This window comes from Strix uralensis, chromosome 5, assembly GCF_047716275.1.
Source record: "Strix uralensis isolate ZFMK-TIS-50842 chromosome 5, bStrUra1, whole genome shotgun sequence".
Taxonomy (NCBI): Eukaryota; Metazoa; Chordata; class Aves; order Strigiformes; family Strigidae; genus Strix; species Strix uralensis.
Genome location: NC_133976.1, coordinates 24,709,973 through 24,735,061, shown reverse-complemented (window position 1 = coordinate 24,735,061; position 25,089 = coordinate 24,709,973). Strand labels below are relative to the sequence as shown.

The window sequence follows — 25,089 nt, the reverse complement described above, 5'->3', positions numbered from 1 at the left end:
ATGCAAATGAAGGTCGACTGAAAACCACTGCACCGATCTTACTCCTGACCAGCTGCACCACTTTTTCCTCCTCTGAGAACTGGGATCTCCTTCGAAAATGTATTCATTTTCACTATGGTTGCTCTTCGTGATTATGACAAGGCAACTGCTTCTCTGCAGAGATCTCCTGTATAAATCAGTATAGCCTAAGGAGATCAGAGGAGTCAAAGACAAAGAGGATTGAGTGCCTATTTCCACCAAGGCCCTAACATATCTAAAGTATAGCAACTGCAGAATTACTCAGCTTGCTCAGTCCGAAGTGTTCTCTTTATTTCCCCAAAAATAAATCTCCATGGACTTGGTCCTAAGCAGAGAACCCTAGTGATGATGCAGATTGAACGGCAGTCTAGTTTTTTGTCCTTGCTGTGGTTTTGCATATTCACACCACAGAAACACAATATTTCTGTTTTTGACAGAAGTTCTTTACCATACCTACATGCAGCATTGCCATCAGCAGGAGCCGCCAGCCTGTGCTGCCTGGAAAGGCTGTGTAGTGCAACACCCAGTGCTGCCACGGGACGCAGCAAGGCCTTTGTCAGATGCTGCAAGGAGAACTGGTCTGGATGTAGAGATGTGGTTGCAGACACCTAGACACTCTGCAAAGGGCTTTTGGTGCTGATCCTTCAGTACATGAAGGTTCTTTTACATCAGAACAATCCTGAAGTAATACCCCTACAGCGTACACCCGTACAACTGAGATCAGGCTCTGATTCTAAGCCCTATTATTATCATAAATGATAGCTAAAAAGGAGTAAATTTTATCTTTAAGAGGGAAGACTATAGATTATGTAATGTTCTAAAAAGAGTAAATGCCCCTAATGATTTTATATTAACTTGCTTATTGACAGCTAGAGCTTGTTTGCTATTTATCAGATGTTGCCTTTCAGCAAACAATCTCCTATAGCAGACTGATGAAAAGTTACTATTGAACTTCATCTCAAAAATAAACATTGCAAATAGAAAAAAATTGTGCACAGAAAATAGGTGAAGAAAAAAAAATCGAGACTATCTTTAGTTGATAGCTTTAAAGTCAGAAGGAATACTTGCCTAAATGACAATGATGTGCCATCCTGAGATCACGTAACAGTCACAGGATAAATGGAGCAATGTGCACAAGAATTTTTTAATGTATCCCACATTTGACTATGTGGGAGGAGGAGGAAACACTAATAGTTTCAGCTGAGGAAGGAACTACTGGCAATTATCTTGCATTGTCATCAAACCCCGTATGTAAATATGCAGTAATGAGCTTATGGATTCTCAGGTTAGAAAACTGTTCAGCTTCAGAAATTGAGTGTGAAAGAGATCCAATCTTGTGTTCAGTTATTCCAGTGTAACCTGAGCCAACTCTATTTAAAGAACTAGATTTATTTGAACATGTACTTTCAAAATTATGAAAGGTTTGTTGAGGTTATAGGATTGCTGTTTTCTTAATGAGCATAATTAGTACTAGAAACAAATGGAAGTGCAGGAGTCTCCATCTTGACATCTTGACAGTTAGATCTGCTTCTGGTATCAAAAACTGAACCAGGACTTCTGCAATGGATTAACTGGATTAAACTGGGGGGTTTCATTATGCAAGAGTTAGCCTAGTTTATTGTCTTTCTGTTCCTTACATTTTTATGTCACTGAATATTTAGCTTTAATGTAAAGAAAGAGAATTCCTGTTTCCTATATAACACGTATTAAATTAGTTAGCATATATATGATAGCATATACCAAAAAATCCAAACCTTGCCTCAATTAATTTTTCTTCTTAATTTGAATAAAGAAGTTTCTCTAGAGGCAATCATAAATCTTACCTCATAATGTCCTTTCTCAGCTAGTGATTGTTAGGAATGTGTCAAGATGAAATTACTGTTGCCCATAAGGAATCTCATCATTTAATACTTTTATATTGAAACTAATATTTGGTTTAGATGCCAGAATCAACAGAATAGTTTTTCTCCTCCAGCAGGGCCAAAGCTTGACAGCCGGCCGGTGGCTCGGGTGTAGAGCAGGTCAGGTATGCTCTGATGAAACAGACCTTGGTGTTTCAAATGCTACTCTGCTGAACATGGCATATTTCATCTAAAATACTTCATATTTTAATTTTCGCTGTCTTCAAGATTAGTTCCAAGGCACTCCCATCCGTGTTTTTGACAGGTCCATCCCAAGGCAGACTTTTGCAGCTGGCTGCTGGATGGGAGAAGAGAAGTCTACAGTAATGCCCATTTTACCAGACTCCAGGTTCTGATAGCTTTTGGTTTACTGGCAGGGTGTTTTAATTTTTGGGTTTTATATTGAGTTATTTTCAGTTAAGATCCAAACCACATATGTACATAGTAACGTAGTGAGCTGGAAGTGCTTATTGGCTTCTCTAACTCACCTTTTACTGAACTCAAGCTCTGATTAAACAGGGGTCACTGTGAGGTGTATAGAGGACAGCACAAACAATTAAAATTCTCCAGGTGACAAGAAAAACAGAGATGGTGAATAGAATGAAAGAAAACAACAAAGGAAAAGAAAACAAACAATAAGGAAGAATAGGAAACTTTAAGAATTCTTAAGCAGTAATATTGTGATTGACAGTAAAACATATAATTCTATAGTTGGGGAGTGGTGCATTGAAAGCAGAAAGAGGTAGATTTTGGGGGTGTTTTCACTTGGCTGACTACCTTCTGGTAGATTCAATGTAAACCCACAGTTTTGCATTTCTTTATATGATTTGCAGTGTTCAAATCCCTGTAGCTGCTTCTGAGTGTAGTTGCTAGTCATGGACATATTTGCAAATTCTGATTTATGTTTCAGTGGTTCTCCAGGAGGAAGAACGTATCCAAAGCAAAGTCCTCAAACCTCAAAGAGTTAATGATGACTCTATTTCTTTCCTTTCATTTGCCAAAAAAAGGTTAAAAAAAGTCAAGACCTGCAGGCAGTGGAGCCTTCAGGATCTGAACGCATACAGTGCTGCCTTGTGCAGGATGAGGACAGCCTGAAACAGGCACTGAGAAGGCACAAACTGACCCTATTCATCTGAAACCAGGCTCTGCTAGAGTAAATGCTAACACCGTTAACCATTTCAACACCAAGTAGAGACATCAGGAAAAGCAGGCTAACCTGGATGCTCTCCATTCTCTCTGTTTATCAGAATGGATTTACCACATGGACAGGCCTGTATATTTGGGGGAAAAATGTGAAGTATTCTCTCTGTGGTTTTGGGGCTCCCTTACCAGGGTCACTGGCTCCATCCTCAGCAACAGTGTGGAGGTCTGTATTAGAGCTGAGGATTCAGTGTCCAATCTGTTTTAACCCTGGGAAGCTCACAGTTACAGTTACACAATTCTATCCCAAAAGATAGAAGTCAAGGTAAACCACATCTGAGATTCACTTCCTTTTTTCTACCTCCTTTCTTCCTCTTCTATTGTCAAAAGCCAAAGGCAAATCTTCCACTATATGAAACAAGGATCTCTTAAGGAGGAATACTTTAATGGACTGGCTACACCTTAAAGCTTTTTAAAAACAGTGCTGTTCAGACCTCTCAAAACTAGCTCCAGCATTTGACAGACTTGTCACCAAATTGTCATCAACTACCAGGAGGCTGGATGTAGATGTACTGCATTGCCTATGAGAGATCCCTGTCCTTTCAACCTGCGGATGCAGCTTCAAAGACTGCCATCCATACATAGACATAACTTATATCATAGATAGGTCAAAAACTAATGTTAACCCCCAGTTTAATCCTACAAGGCTTAATCTAAGTTTATGACTGATATCTGTTAAATGAAGCCCTGAATGAGAAATAGTTGACTCAGAGGTCACAAAGACATCTAATGATCTGCAAGAGTATCTTTTTATAGAGGAAAATAGAGACTCAGTAGAGACTCACTATATGAAATAAAGATGTCTGAGCCAGCACTATCTCATGTAGGAACCTCCTGTGTTTTGGCAAGGGGACAGTGTTGTTGTCTGTTGGCAGAGCCTCATGAGCTACATGTAGGTAAGCCAGTTTTAAGTCAGGAATTCACGCTGTAGTGCTGATACTCTGGCCACAGGTCTCATACAGATTGATGAGATTTCTTTTTAGTTCTGCTAGCTCAGAGAAAGAAAGACTGTAGCTTCCTTATTTGTAAATATTTTCCATAAGGAGAAGGATTGTTAACCTTCAAGTTTTCCAGTGGATAGATTGTGCAAAATGAATGAGACTTACAAGATCAATTTAAAAGAACTGATCATCAGAAAAACAAAAGAGAATTTTCCTTTGCTCAGGGGAGAGCTAGTAAATGGAATAAGACATTGAAAGGACTGATAAGAACAGCTAGCAGAAATTGTTTCAAAATAGAGGAAGAAAGAATTTAGAAGAAAAAATGTGAAGTATAACTGCTGGCTACAGTTACAGATGGGATACCTTCTTTCTTAAGCTTTTCTCTTCCCTGTACAGCACTAAAAACACTAAATAGATTTTATTCTAGCACACATATTAAATCAAATTGGAAGCACATCTTAGGGAAGAATTTAGTTCTCTGGTATAATAGCTAACAGGCTAAAATCTATTTTTTCACTTAAATAGTTGTATTGTCTTCAGTAAGGATTATCACATGCATATCCAGCTGCTATTAGATCATTTTATTCCAGACCATATGTATTCTGGAGTCCCTTGTGACAGTTATGATATTCAACTACAAGCTATTGTTACACTGTATGTATTTCACATCTCTTTAAAAAGATTAGGCTTTCAAGACCATAATTATTAAAAAAATATAGTCCTCACTTCACATTACCATCCCAACCTTCAAAGTTTAGTCAAATCTAATCTCTTCAAGATCAAGTTAGTCATGACCATGTTTCTAATTTGTGTATCTTGGCTTCCTTTATCAAAGAACAATGGGCTAAATTCACTGTGGATATAAATGAAGACGCTTGATGTAAGCAAAGGATGGAATTTCTCTAACTAGACAAAAGAATGAGTGCTTGTGGATTTTTTGCATTTTGTTTCAGAAAAAAAAAAATTAACTTTGGAATCACACAAAAATAATGGATAAAAAATAAAAAGCCAGGAAGCAAAATAAAAGCTTTCCCTTTGGCTATAAATGATCTACTATGTTAATTAATAATGCTGCCACTAGCACTTTCATTAAACACTCTAAACTGAGAGTTCTGTAACTCTGACAGGTCAGATTTCTAGTTGAAGAAAAACCCCCAAAATACTTCAGTCAAGATAATAATGTCTTCTACTTTTCAGTAGTAAGAAGCTGTGATGCAAAACTAAAGCTGCAGTTCACAAGGACAGAAATCTTCAACCTCATCCTTGAAAGAGGCTGGGACAGCTCCAGGCATGTGGAACCTGGCACTCCAACTGACACGATGTGGGGAATATGTCGCCAGTAGAAGACACAGCACTGGTTCTCAGTGCTGTCATGGACATATTGAAAATGCCAGGGAGTCTTTGTCCCAACTTTTACTGCCTGAAAACCAAAAACTGAACCTACTGGATTGTATCACAGGGAAAGCATTTAGCCTGGATTTCAGGGGTTAAATGCAGTACAAGGTTAAATACAGCTCTCCTCCTGATTCGTTGATGAACCTTTGGCTCTCAACATGAGTCAGTGTTTCTATATCAGAAATGTTCGGGTGTCCTGGACCATCTCAGTCCACATGTTTTTCATTGTTTCTTATTCAGTACAAAACATACCCACCTTTTGAAAATCTGACATCTGCTAAGCATAGGTGTTAAATGACTCCATTAAATACAAACCAGTAGTGAAAAAATACAGTTCCTGAAGCATGAGACAGTGCATGTAGGATACTGTTGAGGTTTAATGATTCACATCATCTGCTCACATTGACTTCAGTTGAGCTTTTCAGGGAAAAGGAAAGGTTGGAAAGAAAAGGAAAAAAAAGAAAAAGAGGCAATATCACAGAAAATGTCTGGTACAGCTCCTCCTAATCACCTTTCTCAGTGCTATTAGGAAAATGGGACTTTACTAGTCACTTATATTTCCAGCCTGCCAAAGAAGGATATTCTCAGGTGGAAGACATAAGAAGTTAGGACATGGAAGGTCTACTTTCAAGGTCCCAGTTTGCCTTTGTAATCTGGACAAATCATTAGGTCAAGGTTCTTATGGAGCTGAGGTGAGCCAGCTTCCTGCAGGCAGTTTGCTTTATAGGTTCTCCCCTCCAAAATAAAGGTAATATACAACCTCGTCCATACATGTTACAATCTTCCTGAGGCAGAGGGGTTGCAGCCTTGAGACTCAAAGGTGTGTATGTGGGCATCTCCCCAGCATTGCCCTCCTTAACTTTCAGGAGTGTTGCCACACTGCCTGAAAAATATCTTTATCTGAAGAGAGACCCTCTCAGAAACCAACAGGTGGAGAAGAAAGAGCTGGGCAAGAGAGAAGTGCAGATTTCCTTCTGCTTAAGTTCACCCACTGTGACTACTCTCCCATTAATTACCTGAAATGGACAATTTGCTCAGGTAGGTGGGGAGTTCCCCATCCAGGAGACACAAAAATCTACAACTTTCTACCACAGAAGAACCAGTAAGGCCACAGGTAGCATATGTGTTCCTAAAAAGGCTTGGGTTCAAATGTTTGGTTTAGTGCAGGCACTTGAAAAGTGCTCATTTCTCACCTGAGCACTTCACCAACCTGCTGGCTACTCGAGTCATGGTTTCTCCACTTCTCTGACAGCTGTTCCCCTTAGAAACATTCCTTGGAGCAGAGAGTGAAGAAAGGAGATTGTTTCTACAGCTCAGTGGCTTACATCAGCTGTGCTGGTACCAAGGCTGAAGTCTCTATTTTAATATTTAATTACCAAAAAATGTCAGAACAACTCCAGCAGGAGAGGTAAAAACATTTTCACCAACATATTTATTACCACAGTGGTTATGCCTTTCTGATGAGATGTTGAACCACAAAATTCAAGTCTCAGCTATAGATCAAGCAGAGCAGGACTTTGAATCTAGCTCTTCCATCCTAGAAATAACAGAACTTAAATTTTTGATTCATCAGAACATGCACAGACATGCCACTGTGCTAAGCCTGTATCTACTGGCAGTCTGCAGCCACCTTAGAAGTGTTCTCCATACACACACAAGACTGGGCCCAGCTAAGCAGACAAACTAATTTTGAGCGGGTTTTGCCTTCGGTCTTAATTCCAACACAATAACAAGAGGATGATCTCAATGTTTTGGGAGTTTTGTTAATGTCACCTGGCAAAAAAAGCCCAGAAGCAGCTCAGTAATGTATCTGAGAATATCAACAGCAGTTAGGTGCCCATAGGGCAAATGCATGTATTTGTACTGTGCCTAGGACAATGGCTCACAGATCCTAGGAGAGATTTTGAAGACTTGTTCTTTAATGAATTTGGGGAAGCTACTCAGAGTTTCAATAGAAACCCACATTTCATAGAATCTAGTTTGCCTCTGAGTGCCGTGAGCACAATATGACAGTCTCACCGTGCTAACATTTTTCTTATGAAAAGATGTAGGACAACATGCATAGAAACCTCTACATTGTCTTTAGGAGCCATTCCCAGAGCTGCTAGAGCAGCAGCTGTGGAAGCTTACATCTGGGTCCAAATGACAGAACAGGAGCTGAGCAAGTCACTGAGGTCATTTAAGGGCAGGAGGTATTTAAGTTTGGATTCGGGAATTTATCTTGGAAGGAGTAAAATAAGAGATTTCTTCTGAGCAATATTTTTCAATAATTTATTATTTGTACTTTGGCCTACACAGAGATCATATTTTTGATACGGGTCATGAAACATGATCTCCTTGAAGGTACTAGAACTCATACTAGAGTTTTATGGGTTTTAATTTCTTAATGGGACCAGGGCTGGGACGATCAGTGTTAATGTATTAAAAGTTTATATACCTGAAAGGTATAAGACTTTCCTACCTCACAATCTGATTTTTCGGTCCATCACTCTTCCTTTATGTTGATCACCATGCTCTGCATGTTTTGTTATTTCATGTGAAAGAATTAAATCCCTGCCATAAACATTTCCAAATATTCATTCATCAGTCCATTAAATGCGCTCTTGTTAACAGACAAATGTCTTACAGAACTGGATTCAAAACAGACAGAAATGACTTCTAAGAATATTGAAAAGCAATGCCATACCCCATCTTTAACAAAAAGGAATCATTTATCATGACACTTAAATGCATTAACAAGCCATGCCTGCATCAGAATGGCTGCAACAATGCAAACCTGCTAACGTGGGATTAGCTTAACCAATTTAGAAAACAGAGTAAAAGGGTGTCTTGCATGTCCAATTGCTATGGAGGTCCAAGGCAGGGGGAAGAAATAGCTGTGGAAAATGCTCTTTCAGCAGCAGAAAAGTCAAGGTTACACTATGTACAAAGAAGCCCCACAAGGCTGGAGAAAGCTCCACCACACAAGCAGGAGGATGCGTTTCCAAACACAGCATTACTGATCTTCAAATTCTACTTTCTCCAATGACTTTTTAAACCTCTTTTTTGCTGATTTTTCCCCCCCCCCAGTAGGATTACTATACACATACTGAGGAAATGTTTCAATGGAGAAGCAAACTGCACCATTCTGGAACACAGAGCATTTAACCTGGGAGCAAGCAGCAGTCCTTATCAGAGCTTATACATACCCATTGCAGACTGGAAAGCTGGAAGCACCCAACATTCAAGGCAATGGGGACTTTTCCCGCCCTGGTGCAGTCTTGCACCTAAATTAGCAAAATGTGATCATTTAATATTCCCAAGTAATTTCTCTATTTCCTTTGGGGAAAAAAAAAAAAAGTGCTTCCTCCCACTCCGCTGTTCTTTTCTCAGGTTCTTGAGTCACTGCTCATGCGGTGAGTGAAAAGGCAGCTGAGAGAAACCGTTCAGCAAGGAACAAAAAGGGAGGTTTCATTCCCATTCTTTATAAATATTGGCACATAAAAAGTACAAATCAAAATGCAGTGATGGGAATATGTATTTGAGGAGACACAGTCACCACAGTGAGGAGATTTTGGATTTATCTTTTCTCTTTAATCCCTTTCATAGTTTATTGAATGTAATCAAGCAATGTGAAGTCAATGAAGGGTTTATAGAGAAGGGACAGTTCCCCTGTCTTCAGAAGTGATTGACCATATTACAAAAGTATTTCAGAAACTTAGGTAATTTAGCAAGTCCTAAACAGAAACAAATATTTAAATTTAGTCCTGTGCTTAAAGCAGATTGCTTTGCTAGAGTCCAGTGTCTGATTCAGAAGTCAGAAAAAGAACTCAAGGCATAAATATTCGGCTTCATATTCAGGTTAATTCATTTCAACTGCTTTTCAGTTGAAATTTTTATAAGTTAAAACGGTGAAGAAAAAGAAGAAATACTGTTTGCCCAAGCAAATACAAAGATTAAACATATTAAGTCCAGAATCTACAAATAAAAAATAGACTCCTTTCCAGAAGTTACAGCAAGTTCTTTAACATATTTAGAGGCAGGTATTGGGAAGTAAGACTACATCAGTTACAATCACTCTTAATTTCAAAGGACAACTGCATGTGATTTTACTTCTGTACATACTATTGTAATTGTATTATTTATTTAATTAGTATTAAAATATAAGCTATTTAAAACAAAATCAGTTCCTTAGTATGTGTCTACACTTCACCCTGCTGCCCAGCGTAAATATGAGGCAGCTTGCCTGCAAAGGACAGCCTGTCTACTTCAGCCAAGAAGTGGGGCAAATAAGCTCTGCTGGTACAGATAGGCACTTCCCAGTCTCAAACCTGGCTTGCTTCAACTTTAGATTTTACTATATCGCACTGTTGCTGGCAGTGTTGACATACCCTCATTTTAATAACTCTCCAGACTGCAAGCAGCCATCAGCAAAACACACTGTGGTTCTCAAAAACAGCTTCAGAGTGAATAGCAGTCTCTGTGAGAGCAGCACGATTTATAATCGGAATACAGAGCCCCCATGATTAATATTCATGTTACATATCCCAGAATAAATAGGAGATGCCAGTCTGATCCAAAGCCCTCTGAAATTGATGAAAACCCTTCCATTGACTGCAATGGGCTCTGGGTCAAGCCCCAAGCATCCAAGTGTGTTTATATCTTTTAAAAAAGAAGGAATTCACTCTCCACATATTTCAGTCCCTCACATTTATTGTCAGCAAATCTCTGGCAAAAGAATGCCTTCCTCTGCAATGGGACTCTCACTGAAGCCAGTAGGAGCTATATATACAGAGACTGAGGACATAATCTCAATGTAAAACCCATAACAAATTGGAAAGAAATTTGATTTTGAAAGCACGCAAGACAAATTTAGTGAGAAAGCAAATATTTCTTTGTAAGAATAACTCAGGTTTTGTACACCTGCAGGTTAAGAAGGAAATTTTCAATGAGGCACACTGAACCTTTGTATTATACATTAAAAAACCCACTCATGTAAATCTAATACCATTATAACCATCTTCCTTAAACACTGTAATTATAGCCTCCAAGGGTAAGTACACAAATGGTAAATTAAATATGGCCATTTAAATTGTTTTATGCAAAGCCAAGATTTTTTTTACTTATTAAAGGAATTTAATACTACTTATAGGTGTCCTTGTTAAATGCAGATTGACAATGAAGTTAAAGAATAAAACCTCATTTATTTTTATGCTACTTTATAAATTTTCTGAAGTCCAAGTTCTCTCACAATAGTGTACAGTAACTGGATTAAAACTACCCTCAAATACTTTCCACCACATCTTTTACATGAAACATCTTCCTAAACCCACAATGTCTACATAATCATTTTACAGTGATTATCAGAGAAATATTATGGAGATAAATAAAAGTGGATTGATATGGATTCTCCTCCCCAAACAATGAAATCCTAGCACCATACAAAATATCATGATTTAACACTGAATGCTGGCTCTCCTTCTCTTTCTTTCATTTTAATAACCAAACAGATTAATTTTCCAAAGCACAACTGTTAATATGCAGACTGGTTTCCACAGTAGTTTTCAATATTTTTTTTCTTACATTTTGCGTCAAGAAAAATATAAGTAAAAAAAAAAAAAAAAAAAGAAAAAAGGTACAGGAAATAAAGTCCTAAGGTCAATTAACAGTGAGTCCCCACAGAGGCAAATGTGGACATTTCACGACGGATGGTACTGAAAGGGGAAAGCTCCAGTTCTGTGGTGTACTCATTGTCATTGTCATCACTTGTCACTGTTGAAGACTTCTGGATGCATTCATCACAGCAGCAACAGCAACACTCCATAAAGGCCCGGCTGAAAGGTTTACAGAGACAGAAAAGGAGAACTGGGGTAACACAGGACTTAAAGAACAAAAGAAACTGACTAATGAGATGAAGGAGGTCCATAGTCTGCCGAGACACCCCTGTGGACATGTAGGCAGTCACAATGTTGCAAATGTTTTCAGGAATGATGCAAAACCCATACAAAATGGTCAAAGCCACCACTGTGCAGTTCATCTGACTTTCCAGCTGAATTTGTCGCTTGTTCCCCCTTGTGCAAGCCTTTTCTGCCCTCCTGATTTTCCTCGCTGTTACCAGGGAGCAGGTAATAGTGAAAAGGGTAGGCAAACAAAAATAGCAGCCAAAGTACCACCAGAGTCTTGCCCCATCGTAGGTGAGAGCTAACACGTAGATGGTGTCAGGTAGCGCAGTGGATATCTTCACCACACACCGCTCCCCCGGGGGGCTGCCGCTATATTCGGGGTCCTCCTTTGCCAGCTGGCGCAACACAACCTCCGGCAGGGCCAGCAGCAGCGCACCCACCCAGATGACGGCCAGCTTGGCTGTCGTCGAGGTGCAGTTTTCGATCATCTCATAATACATCTGCACATTGGTGGCGGCACGAAATCGGTCGATGCAGAGAGCACACAGTGTGAAGGTGGTGACTCCGAGAGAGGCTACCTGGGAAGGAGACAAGGGAATGCAAGTTAATATGGGTGTTGTCTGAGAAAAAAAAAGAAAACAAAAGGACAGCTACAAGAGTATAGTCCATTATTCAGTGGAGAGTGGGAAAACTTAATCTCCTTCAAAAGTCCCCTGGTCCCCTGCTGATGGCAGTCTTCTTAGAGATGGAAGATGAAGGCCTGAACTCACTCAGGCTGAAGAGGAAATTAATTTATTGTATGTTGGATGAAGGCTCTTACTACTGAACTGTTCTCTGGAAGAACTTTACAGTCTTTCAAGAGAGCTCAATTTGTACTCTGAAACACCAGTCAAGTCTAGCCCCTTGACTGACAAAAGCAAAGGAAAACCTAGTTTAGGGGTACCAGTGTAGGAGACAGTCAAGAACCACGGTGCTGAGCACCATCGAAGAAGCATCACAGACATAACTTAGCTTCCACTGTTTGCTGAGCTATCATCCAGCATGCATGCTAAAAGAATACATCCTTCTGCTTTTCTGCCTACTGATACTTATTTCAGCTTGGTGTCATCCTCTCCTGGAGGCCAATGCAAGCATCTGTCCAACACTGAGTGGAAAAAAAATTGAGGAACTAACCAATATGTAAAACTAAACCCCTCTCCTCCCCCCCATTTTTCTAAGAGGTGTTTTTCAGAAATATCAGTACCACCACAGGAGTTGAAATTTAAGCCAAAAGGAAAGAGATGGGAGAGTCTTCCTTCTGCAGAAGTATGAATTTATGCCCAAATCACCTGTTCATCAAGCATGCAGGGGATCATAACACTGAAACCTTCCATATCTACAAAGTTTAGGAACCCTGTGGATTAGGCATCTACTAAATGGAGCAGGGCCCAACAACTGCTTTTGTGGACTTAGGCTTTTAAGTGAAATTTTGATGTGATGTAGGCACTTAAAGTCATCCTGTACTGTGAATTCAAAAGGATTGTATCTGAAATCTTCAGATTTCTAGAGCCTGTGCAAAACCAACCTTCACTATAATACTTAGGCTTTAATAATCTATCTTCAACATTTCATTTAGAAAAAAATCCACAGCAAAATCTAGTCTTAATTTCATAGCAAACATTCTGTGGGACAGTGTACTGCAGGCCAGGAGAAATGGTAGAAGTTTTGTTGTTTAAATGATTTAAAGATGGATTGGACAAAGCTTTCAATTATATACTGTAAGGAGTAAGTACAGAGCAATGCGTATGTTCTCTAGCTTTAATAACCGTCATTCTATGCATGAATAGAATGCTTGTATATTCATGAAAAACTTTCTATCGTTTTATCCTGTTTATAATCAAATTTCCTAAAAAGAAATTTGCAAGAAGACTATATATATTTTGGCTTAATCCTATTTCCAATAAATTCAACTTCAGTTCAGATTCAAAGCGGAACTCCCATTAATTTCCATCAGAGAAAGATTAGGTGCCCTGTTGCATTCTAATTCATTTATTTTCTGGGGTTTGCATGCTTGTGTTATTCTGAAAATGTGTTGATGCAAAAGAAACAAAACTACTAAATAATATTCCTAATAAATTTAAAGAATGCTTACTTTTATCATGAATAAACCATGTCTGTGCATTTAACTGGGGAATCTAGGGTAATATAAGGCAGTTCACTACAATTTTGCTTACCCAAATTTGATGTGCAATGATATATTTAAATTTCATATAAGTAGATTTAAAAAAATACTTTTGATTTCTACCATAATTTTAAAATAATCCTGTTTATGCATCTCTTGTAAAAAGTTCTGCAGAGATAGATAGTACAATTATGCACAATTATATAAATGTATTGTTAATTTTGGCCTTCAATATTTAATGCCCATATCAGATTGCTAAAATTGAATATCACTGAAAAATATTAGGCACTTGGGATTAGAACTGTCAGACACTGGCTTAGTTGGAGAATTCTTTGAAGCAGATTCCTAAAAGATGGAATGAGTAAAATGCCATCTCTTACTAATTAACTCGCAGAAATATTTAATGATGACAAAGCAGTACTGTAAACATTTTTAATAGGCAAACCTATTGATTTAGGAAGTTAAACGGTCTGACAAGATTCAAAGAAAGCTTGGTAAATATAGCAAAAAATAAAAACAATTAAAGAAAAATTACAGTTACAGGGAAATCTTAATGAACAATGATAAACTTAGGTAAAGAAAAATAGTTTTCATATATCACTGCTGAGAGTCAGATTTTTAAATTCAAGACTAATGACTTTGTTTCCAAAACATTTAAATGTGTGTGCAGTCTTCAAATTCCTTAGAGTGACAGCAAAACCTTTAGCCAGAACATCCAACATGAATAACAAAGGGTCAGGACTCAGCTCTCTACAATTACTGGAGACGGGGAAATAACTGAGATTCAGGAATGAATAGGGATTGAAATAAAAATCAGCAGAACAGAAGAAAGCCTGACTTCTTGTACATTAATATTTTCCCTCTCAGCTCTTATGTGAGCCTCTCTCCCTGCCCCCAGTGCACACACTTTTATCGCTTTAGCATTTCATTGCAAACAGGCTGTTATACAGTGGCTAAGACATTAAAACTCTGCAGTTAAGGCTGGACTAATGAAAGAAGACATGCCTACCATGAACAAACATAACCTAAGGGGTTCCTGTCACATTAATTGACCAGCAACCTGGAGGTTTAAGACAGTGAAATAGAGCAAGAGGAAACAACTAAGAACAGTGGAAGTCAGCTTTGAAAACTCCTGTGGATTTACTGATGAAACAAGCTAAACAAAGCCAGTGTTTCTCTGGAACAAGCAATGGTTTCCTATTTTCTGTAGATTAACAGAGTTAGTGCTGCCATAGAAAAGCTTGCAAAAAACAAACACACACTCCCAAGCAGATGAACAGGGATTCACTCCAGATGACTTGCTTAAAGGCAGTATAGCAATTTAAGGGTTTGATTACTTACCCCACATTGAGTAACAGCCAGCAAAATCAATGGGTGCTGCTCACAACCTACGTGGGCAAGAACTGGGACATGCATTCTGCATATTCACACAATTTCAGTTTAGGGGTGTTCCTTCATACCAGTCATACTAATATAATTAGGGTTAAGCTGAAAACGTGGAGGAAACCAGAGAAGTTTCCTTTTTAATCTGTTACATTGCCCTGAAATAACCACAGAATGAAGAGAATTCATCTGATGGGGAGTAGCTGAAGGACACATTAACAAATCCTAAAGTAGTAGAGTTTAATGGTGGTGTTCTTGTTGTAACAGCTGAGTTTCTGATATGCTGATATGCTGTTGCAGTCTTAATTCCAACAACCTGGCAGGAAATGAGGCAAGGCAAAGGTGAGTCAGGCTCAGTAGTTTTTGATCATCACTTAGTTGTCTGACTTATTTCCATATGGTCCCTAGGAAGATTCTCCTTCAGTCTCTAGACATTCAGGATGACACGAGTTTACATCCTTCTCTTACTAGATGATCTCAGAAAAGTCCCCAAGTATCTACCTGAATGACCACCGATCTGCTTTGAGGAGATGCCCACACTATTTGGGCAGAGAACTGCTGTTGAAGGGATCACCAGCTACAGCATACACACACAAAAGGAGACATTATTGTTACAAGAGAGTCTCTTAATACTGTTGCTCTTTAAAAGCATTGACAGGGATGTTAGTGGGCACTGTGATGCTCCTTTGAGACACTGCACAAACCTTTGGCCATTAGTTTACCAGCTGTCAGTCAACTGTGTCAAAACTCATTTAGGGAACTGAGACCAGAGAGAACAGTAAACTCATTAAATGCTCAGCTTAATGGCATCAGTTCTCCTCTCCGTTCTTCCAACATACCCATTCCTCTTTCACAAACTTTAACAATTACTGAAATGTTCCCAGGCCTTCCCTGGCCTGTCCTACTTCTTCTCCTGGCAGTGGTCCCACAGCTCTTGGCCCTGGCCTCTAGGAGCAGAGCCTCTGGTTGACTAGGGAAGGAGTGCAGATGTAGTATGGTGAGCAACGCCAGTGGAAATAAGACCCTGAATTTTCTCTCACTAATATCTGCTTGGCTAGATAAAGGTAATGAAAACAAAACCAGAAACGAGATCACAAAAGGCAGCTCGGGTGAAAAGGTCAATGGAGACCAAATTCAGTGAGTGAATATAGACAGGTTGGGTCACTCAGTCCAGTAAGATGAAGACCAAGAAGTGATATTGCTGCTATCAATGAACAAATCTATCTTGAGATACAAAAGTTTTTTAAGATGAAGGACAGTGAATATAACAGAATGGGAATCAATCAGTCATGAGCAACTTGAGGCTGGAAATGAGAGGGACCACTAATCATCTTAGGCATCATGTTCCTGAGCATGCCTTCTGATGGAGAAGGGAAATAATGTAGACTGCATTTATATAGAACAAGATAAAATAAAGGAGTTAAGAAGTGGCTGCTTCTACCAGCTGAAGCTGGATTTTCGAAGAATAAATTTTATGTTGATAACACAGTTTCTTAAACTACCTGGCACTCTTCCTTCCTTTGTTACAAGGCAGAATGGGTATTCAAAACATTTTCCTGTTTTAATAGGAAAGCTGAACTATAGAAAAGGTTGATGACTACTAGCCAAGCCATCTCTGAGTCTCAGTGACACCCTGTAGACTCTTTATATCCATTCCTGCTATATCATATAAACAACTAATTTTTTCCCCCAGGCCATTATAGTCTATCATCTTATTATGGCTGTTCTATATCCACATCAAACTCATAGCTTTAGAGCATGTTAATGCAACATACCATGGTGGCTCCTGCAGACTTGTCAGCTTTGCCTAAGATAAATAAACAAAGTTAGTACAGACTGCAATACTTTTTTTGTGCTACTCTACACTTACAATACCGAGTGCAGTAGTAAAACCGGACTACCACACAATGAAAGGTCATCCCATTGCAAACAATTATTTATAATTGTTTATCTAGATTTCTGCTTTCTGTTCTTTCAATTAACATCCCCCCCCCCAGCCCCCCCCTCAGAAACCCCAACAGTCATTACTATAGAAGAACAAAAGTAAATAAATATAATATCTCTATATTTCTTACATGAAGTGGTATTAAACATTAATTGCTTTATGCTTTAGAATAAGTAAAGGTCACTGTTAAAACACTACTGTGGTGTGGCAGAAGTAATTCAGTAGCTAAGGAGTACTGGGACCAGGGTACCACTCTGACATTAGCAATTATTTTCAGCAACCTGGATGAAAATCTACATCATCTTAATTATCTAAAAGACAAGATGGCAATTCTGTAAACTACTATCATGGAGATGTCCTACACATGTGGAACAACGGGTACAATACGGTTGTTTCCTCTGCAGTACTATCAACATTCCTATCAGGGAGACAGAGTACATGTGCTTTGTGTGTTTCTTCTGTATATCCTAAGAGCAATAGCGTTCAGAATCAGAATCCACTTCCAAGAGCTGCTCTTGAATTCTGTTGGAAGTGAAAGCCAGCTAGACCGCTACGGCACTGGAAATACTCATTAGTATACCACACGCTTATCCAGAGGGTTGGAAAAATCACAAAACACAAAAGGATTTAATTTTTGTTCCTTTTCCTGGTTGAAATCCACCATGCTACCATATAAGTAAATTTAATTCACTTTTTTTTTTTTTTTTAAATAAAGAAATGAGTGCCATTCTCCACTGAGGATCAAATTCTCATCACATCATCACACTACACAAGGGACTCCTGCACTAATTATTATTAACAACATGGAACTGCTGCTAAAAATCTGTCTCTTCCTCCTTTGCAGGAAAAATCCTGTCAGATGGAGAAATGACATCCCAGTGCTCAAGGTAAGGTCAGTGGTGCTGGGATAGGAGATGCTGCCCTTTTCTCTCTACACATACGTAACTTAAATATTCCTGACCCAATTTTAAACCTAGTTTGACACAAATTCATTTCCATGCTGAAATGCCACATACAAAGTTTAAGTCAAAAGCAAATTTTTATGGACAATTTATAAGCCCCTAAGGACAGGGTTCACAGAGGAAAGAAAGACTGACAGAACAGCCAACGTGGCAGTTACTATCATCATGCCGTTAATACCTAAAGGCAGAGATATAGTAACACTGTTTTAGATAATTATTTATTGTGATAAGTGCTGAAGATATTCTGCTCAGTAAAAGACACATGTAGCCACTGCCCTAGAAAACTCAGTATGAAGCTTTGAAACTGCAAACCTCTCTGAGGATCTTTGTCTACAACCCAGAGGACTTACTGTAGGTTCAGGAGCCTAGCTCTGACTAGAGTCAAAGAAGAGACATAAAGAAGATGCTGCACAACAAAAGACACAGAAAAGACAGATAATACACAGCTTTTATAAACTCCCATTAAAAATGTATTTGCTTCCCTAAAGTGAAACTTAAAATAAGGATCTCTTCTGACAGCTTTGGAACAGGTAGAGAACGGCCACTTTCTTTGTGCCTCTCACTTGCCTCTACCAAGTAAAAGAGAGAAAGAGGAAAAGGCTTCACCTCAAATTGCCCTGGAGGGTCCAGGGAAAGAGAGTAATTTGTATTCCAGGCCAAACCAGTCCTTATGCTTTCCACTAAGAATACTAATTGTGATAGCTTTCCCGAGCTGGAATCTACCCACCAGAAACAGGAGTGGTGCCACAAATTGATTGCCAAAAGCACATGCAGAGACTGGGCATCAGATTTCAGAGCCTTTCACAGTCTGCCTGCTCCAAAGTCAAGCCAGTCTCATATGCATGATATGGTCCAGATGAGGACACCACAAACTTTGTCTTTCTCTTTTTTTGGGGGGAGGGTATGAGGAAGGCAGAGGGGCTCGTGTTTGTTAGCACTGAGTGCAGGGCTGAGTACCATCGGTGGCCTCAGCAACTTCTTGCTCTGTGCTGGACTGCACAGGACAGTAAATCAGCCTCTTGCAAGCCCTTATTCTAGATCGTTCCTCAACTCTAAATCCTTACTCCACTGTAAGTAGCTTGTCTCAGCCTGCTGGCGTAGAAACTGATGCCTACTTTTAATGACCCCCCTCAAACTCATCAAGTTTCTAGTGTAACCTCCAAGAGCAGAATACATCCAACTCAAGCAAGCTTCCTTTTAAAGCCCAAAAGAGAGTTTCTAGTCCTAGTTGACACAATCCATCTGTCACCTTGAGCAAGCTGCTCTGGGCCTTAAACAACCTACTAACACCTTCGCTATTGGCTTCCAGCATTAAAATAAAAATGCTGCTTCACAGGACTGTTATATTTAACAGCTGTGAAATATTTAGAAGCACAGTAAAACTACTGATTTCATCTACATCCACACTTCTTTCTATTAAGGATTAGCATAAATCTGTAAGTAGGGGAACTGGAACTATATTGTTCTGTACTCCTTTTTTATTTTTTTCCCCTAGACCTTTTGCTGAAAAGACTGAGTGTGCTTAAACAAAGGGGTTGCACATAGGCAAGGCTTGTGGAACAGGAATTAGCCAAAGCCATTGTCTTTGTATTGTCATTTATCCCATATCACCTGATTCCGAGCAATACTGAGAAAAGTATATGGAAGACAACATATACACAATGTGCAGGTAAACACTTCAGACATGCATGCCTAAAGCTAGACTTCTGAACCATCTGCAGAAAAGTGGTGAAATTTTAAGAACTGTTGAACGGAGGATTAAAACTGTAAAGGAGACACACATCTCCACACATCTTTACAGGCAGAGTTGCTGCCCCAGTTGTTCTAATTCCCTTCTCAGTGTATTTAAAACCACTCCTCCAGGACAGTGCCATCATCAGTGTCAAGTGAAGTTCTTGCTGGAGATAATTTCATCCACTTCTACTAGCCATCTGTCTTTCTAGCTTTGTTCTCTAGCAGTTTTACTCTCATCACCTAAAGACCTCATGAAAAGCACAGAGAATTAATTTACTCAGTTTCTTCCTCAGCCATGTGCACAGCATTCCTTATGCAAGCATAGCCATGACATAGTTTTAAAAGCAGTTAGAAGTGACCAAACTGTGTTACAATATATGGCCTGAAAGACTGCTTAATGTACTTGGACCCAGCAGATCTTTATTAGGTATGGGAAAACTGCCCTTTAAATCAAATACCGTGGAGACCTTCCACTGCTGGAAGCTCAACATTTACCTATACAAATGGGCTTGAATATGACATAAAACATTTTCCCCAGACTATGCACATATGTGTTATCACTGGCAACAGATGCTTTGTTGAAATTCTGCACAATACCCATTAAACAGAACAATAAAATACGATCGGCCACAAGAGGCTAAACTAAGAAAACACAAGGTTCCTCACTGGGATCACTTGAAACCTTCAAACACAATAGAAAGTATGCTTGACTTACGTTCAAATGCTGTGATCACCATATCACTTGCTCTGGATAATCAGACGTCCCCTGTTCCCTAGTTCTGAAAGTACAAGCTGGTATGACAGAGGGCTCAGGCCAGTAAGGGTCTTTGATGCCTGAAAGTGAGGTATTTCTGGAGCTACAACTCTGGGTGAGACACATAGCTCCCTAAACAGCATATGAGGAGAACTGGCATGCAAAAAAAGAGATGCAAAGCATGGAACAAAGAGACAAAAGAACAAAACACTGGGCTATCTTACAGAAAACACAGACAACAGCTTAAAATCTGTCCATCTTCAGAAAGATGCTTCTATTTGCATTCTATGAAGGTCTGGAAACCTGTCCTGAAGACAGCTGTCTACAGCTTTCCTCTCAAGGAGCTAAGAAGACTTCATCCTTCTCCCGTTGTGTGAGAAGGGGATGAGCCTGCTCGGGTGAGTTACAACAAGGGATAAGACAGTGTCATTCAGCTGTCAGATGAGCACACTGCTGTGAACAGTCCTTGACAGAGCACGGAGCAGCAGCTGCTCATGGGGCAGATTTCATGACATGTTCCAACATCTGCATTGCTCCTGGTGGTGTCAGTGTCACTGTATAACACCTGTGAGGTTTGAACAACACTTGGAAAGTGGAAAAACTTTGCTCTAATTATCTCTTCCCAAATCCTGATTTCCAGGACACTGTCCTTCTCACCAAGCTCAAGACAAGCTGTGAAGAGGCACGATCTGGTGTTCAGTATCTGCCACTCATGGCTACAGTTTACAAAGGAGGGGGAAATCCAGCCTTTTACTAACTGCTCCTAGGGTGATGAATATACTTTACATGCATGAGTATTATATTTAACAGCTACTGAATGAAAAAGATACAATTCTGGGAGAAACACTGAACCCCAAGGCTATATCTTCTTAGATCTGTACCTTATAGATAAACTAGTTAAGAGGAGAATGTTTCTCTTTTAGAACAGTAATAATTAAGCCTAAAACGGGCACCATGCTACTGGTCCATCACAACTGAATTAGTGCCAGTTCTTGAGTAAGTCTTCAACTCTAGACATCTACAGAACTTTAAAGTGAAAAAATAAGGTGTCATTAAAGTATAAAAGGGGGATAGCAGCAGCTGAATGTTTTCAGGATTACAGTTTTGAATTTCAGCGACCACATTTCAGATACGCTACTTCCAGTTTGACAAACTCTTTAGTGTCCAAAGCAGCACAGCATAAGCAACTAATTTTGAAGAACTGTGTGGCCATGCAAATAATTTCAATTACTGATCTTTAATGAAAATCAGCATTACAAAGAGTAATTTCTATTTTATATGTGGATGCACCAGAAAAAGGTTAGGAAGCATGAAACGTCACTATAGGCAAGTCCCAAAAACACTTAAGCTACACTAGCTACTTTAATTGAAATGGTTACACTTTAACTGAAACAGTACTACTTATTTTATTGGTTAACACAGTAGCCCCAGAACCTAATTCAGAAATTTTAAAATCCCCAAGTTCTATCAGTTTCTCAACAAATACATATTTACTCCTTCACGTCTTCTTAAATGCAAATCGATTAAGTGCGCTCGGAGTTCTTCAAATGTAGTGGTATACTACTGGCCTTGAATTCATCTAAGCATAGCACAGCTCCACCCTTTGTCCAATACCACCAATAATAAAGTGTATCACATACGAAAGAAGCAATGCAATTTATCAGCTACACACCGATATCGTGTCAAAACATCGTTTGACAGTTAATTGTGTATTACTGTGTAATAATGTGCTGCCGAAACTGATATTCTGTGCATTAATAACAAGTTGGTTTTTTTTTTCTTTTCTTTTTCCCCAATATCTCATTCTTAGGACAAGAGAATCAACAGTTAATTCCCCAGCTTTCAGTTACAGAATAATGTTGAACATAAGGTTTTGGGAATACAGCAGAGCCAGCCAGAATTATGGGCTACCACCCTACCAACAAACCTCAGCGTTCAGTTCCAGTAAATAAATAAAGCGGACAACCTGAACGCTGCCGGCAGGACTCTGGCCAGCTGGCTGAGAGCTTCTTCGACAGAGCCTCTGAACAACTGCCATGAAGCTGCGATTTAAATGGAGCTGGTGTCATTTTTTTTTAAGATAAGATAAATAAATAAGCGAGAGATTTGAACGCTGAAGTATAAATTAAGAGCACATAGACCCCACTGATGGTCCTTTTTACAGTCGCTTTCTTACAAGCTGTCCGGAGTCACACCCCCCCCCTTTCCTGACTCACTGCACTTCAAGAAAACAACAAACATAAACAAAAAAGCTTGAAATCTAATTCTGAGAGTCTTCTTCGCCTTTCGGGACCACAAGGAAAGTTTGACAGAACTCGCGCGAGTGGAAGGAAGGGGCAGACCCGCTGAGCCCGAGGCTCCAGAAATCCCGACGCCGCCGGCCCCGATGCGGCCAGAAGCCGCTCCGGTCACCTCGGGGCCCGGCCGGGGCCCCGCTCGGTCCCAGGAGCGCCCGGGGAACCGCACCGTGCCGCGACCCGGAGCTCTCCCAGCCGGCAGCAAGGAACGCGGGCAGCGCCGGCCCCCACGCAGCTGCGGCCGGCGGCGGAAAAGCGACGGGAGGGGTGGCTCGGGGGGGTCTGCGTCCCCTCGGGCGGGAGGGCGGGGGCTGCGCGGAGGCGCACGGGCCCGCGCAACCCTACCCACCGCCATTACCTCGATGTAGGGGACGATTTTGCAGGAGAAGTCTTCTAGGAGCCACTTCTTGGTGAGCTCCTGGAAGATGACCAGCGGCAGGCAGAAGAAGACGATGAGGAAGTCCCAGAAGGCCAGGTTGGCCAGCAGGGAGTTGGAGATGCTCCGCATGTAGTAGTTGTGACAGACGATGCACATCACTGCCATGTTGCCCATGATGCCGATGCCGAAGATCACCACGGAGAGGCACATGACGGCGTAGGCACCGTACGACTCCTCGGTCAGCGGGTAGAAGGGGTTGCGGAGCCGGGCGCGGCGCCCCGTGGCGTTGCCGCGGCCCCCGGCGCTGCCCTCGCCGCCGGTGGAGCCGTTCAGGGGCAGCCAGCGGGGGCCGCCCGCCGCGCCCCTCCCCGCCGCCGCGCCGGGTCCGCGCTCGCTGCTCCGCGGCCGCCGCCGCCCGGCCCCAGCCGCCCCGCGGGGCGCGCAGCTGCCGCCCGGCCCCGCCGCTCCGCCGGGCGCGGCGTCGGCCCCGCGGGGGAGGGCTCCGCGCCCGGGGAGAGCCGCGGCCGCCCGCCGGCCCGCGGCGAGGGGCGTCGGGGCTGGCGGCGGGCGGGCGCGCTCCGGGGGCGCCAGCAGCCCGGCGGCGGCGGCGGGGGGGGCCAGGGCGCTGGCGGCCCAGGCGCCCAGCACCTGGCAGAGCAGGGCGAGGGGAGCGCAGAGGGGCTGCATGGCCGGGAGGCGGCGGGGCTCGCCCGCTCCCCTTCAGAGGCGACGGCCGCCCCGCTCGGCGGGGCTGGGAGCGGGAGACATGCCCGGCCGGCGCCCGGGGACGGCCTGCCTCGCAGGGGCGGGTCGCGGCTGCCGCCGGGGTCCGCCGCGGGAAGCGGCCGGCGCTGGGGGCACGGTGAGCGGAGCAGCGGGGACGCTCTTCTTGCCGCCTCCCGGGGCAGACGCGGAAAGTTGTGTCGCCGTCTCCGACGCGCCGAGTTAATGTAGCAAGTGCAGCGCCGGGAGGACCCCCCTCCGGCGCTCCGCCCTTTCCCGGGACCGCTGCCTCCTCGCCAGCGGTCGCACCGGCCTCGTGCTGCCTATTTACATCCTCCCGTCGCTGCGGGCAGTTGGCGGCTTTATTGGTCCCTTGCGGAAAACACCTCCCCTCTCCGGATAATCGCAAGCACTAATTCCTCCTCTCCAGTAATCTCGGGGAAAACAGGTTGCTGCGCCGGCTTCGGCTCTTTAGGCGCTTTGCAAAACTCTTGCCGGGATTAATCGCCGCGCCGCCCAAGCGCTCGCACCGCGGCGGGGAACGGCCGCTACAGCAAAGTTGCTGCCGGCGCCGGGCGGGCGCAGCGCCGGGACCGACCCCTCGGGGCTGCTCCTGCCCCCCCAAGCCGTGCGGGCAGCAGGGGGAGCGGGGCGGGCAGGGGCTGGTCTGCGGCGGGCTCCGCTCCTGCTCCCGGCTCTGCCGGGCTCCGCGGCGGCTCCCGGGGCCGCGCCGGGGGGGGGGGGGCGGGCGCGGAGCGCGGCAGCTCCGCAGTGCGCAGGCGCCGCCCGGCGGCGCTGCGGGGTCGGATCCGCCGCCCGGCCGAGGCCGTGGCGCCGCCCGCCCGCGGAGCCGGGGGGGCCGGGAGACCCCTGCTCGGCCCGGCCCGGCCCTGCCCGGCCCTCCCCGCGCTGCCCGCCCGCAGTCCCGCCGTGCGGAGATGCGCCGGCAGAAGCCCCTTCCCCGCTGCCGGCGCCGTGTCAGCCCGGGGCCCGCCGCCCCCGGGCGCCTCTGCAGCCTGCCGGCGCTGCCCGCGCTGCTGCCGCCGCCCGGGCTCGGGGTCCGGCTGCCTGCCTCGGCGGGCGGCGGGGCCCCGGGCTCCAGTACGGGGAGTCTGGCTCCCCGGCACGAATCGCGGGCGACCGGGAGTAGGGGCTGAGAGGTGATGGGGGAAGCTGGCGGCGGCGGGGTGGAAGATGAAGAGAGGTTTTACCAGTCCCTGAGGGCTCAGTTGCGGGGAGGAAGGGGTGTTCCCGCATGAGAGCGCGAAACGAGGCACAGGGGTGTGCCGCTGAAGAGATGGTGTCCAAAACATCACCCCGCAGCTCAACAGCATCAGAGGCGTCTCCAGACATTTTCAGTGCCTGGAGAAGCAGGTCTACGTTTCTTTCCTGTTTTCAACGTTTGTATGTGGTT

At 42.8% G+C, this 25,089-nt stretch overlaps 1 protein-coding gene across 1 annotated transcript; it reads right to left on the bottom strand.

Moving 5' to 3' along the window:
* Positions 1-9,006: 9,006 nt before the first annotated feature.
* On the bottom strand, positions 9,007-24,383 carry GPR37 (G protein-coupled receptor 37). The gene is made up of 2 exons (XM_074870123.1): positions 22,932-24,383; positions 9,007-11,915 (listed from the first exon to the last, which is right to left on the bottom strand). The coding sequence occupies exons 1-2, from the start codon at positions 23,637-23,639 to the stop codon at positions 11,097-11,099; spliced, it is 1,527 nt and encodes a 508-aa protein (XP_074726224.1). The 5' UTR covers positions 23,640-24,383; the 3' UTR covers positions 9,007-11,096.
* Between the last annotated feature and the right edge of the window lie 706 nt (positions 24,384-25,089).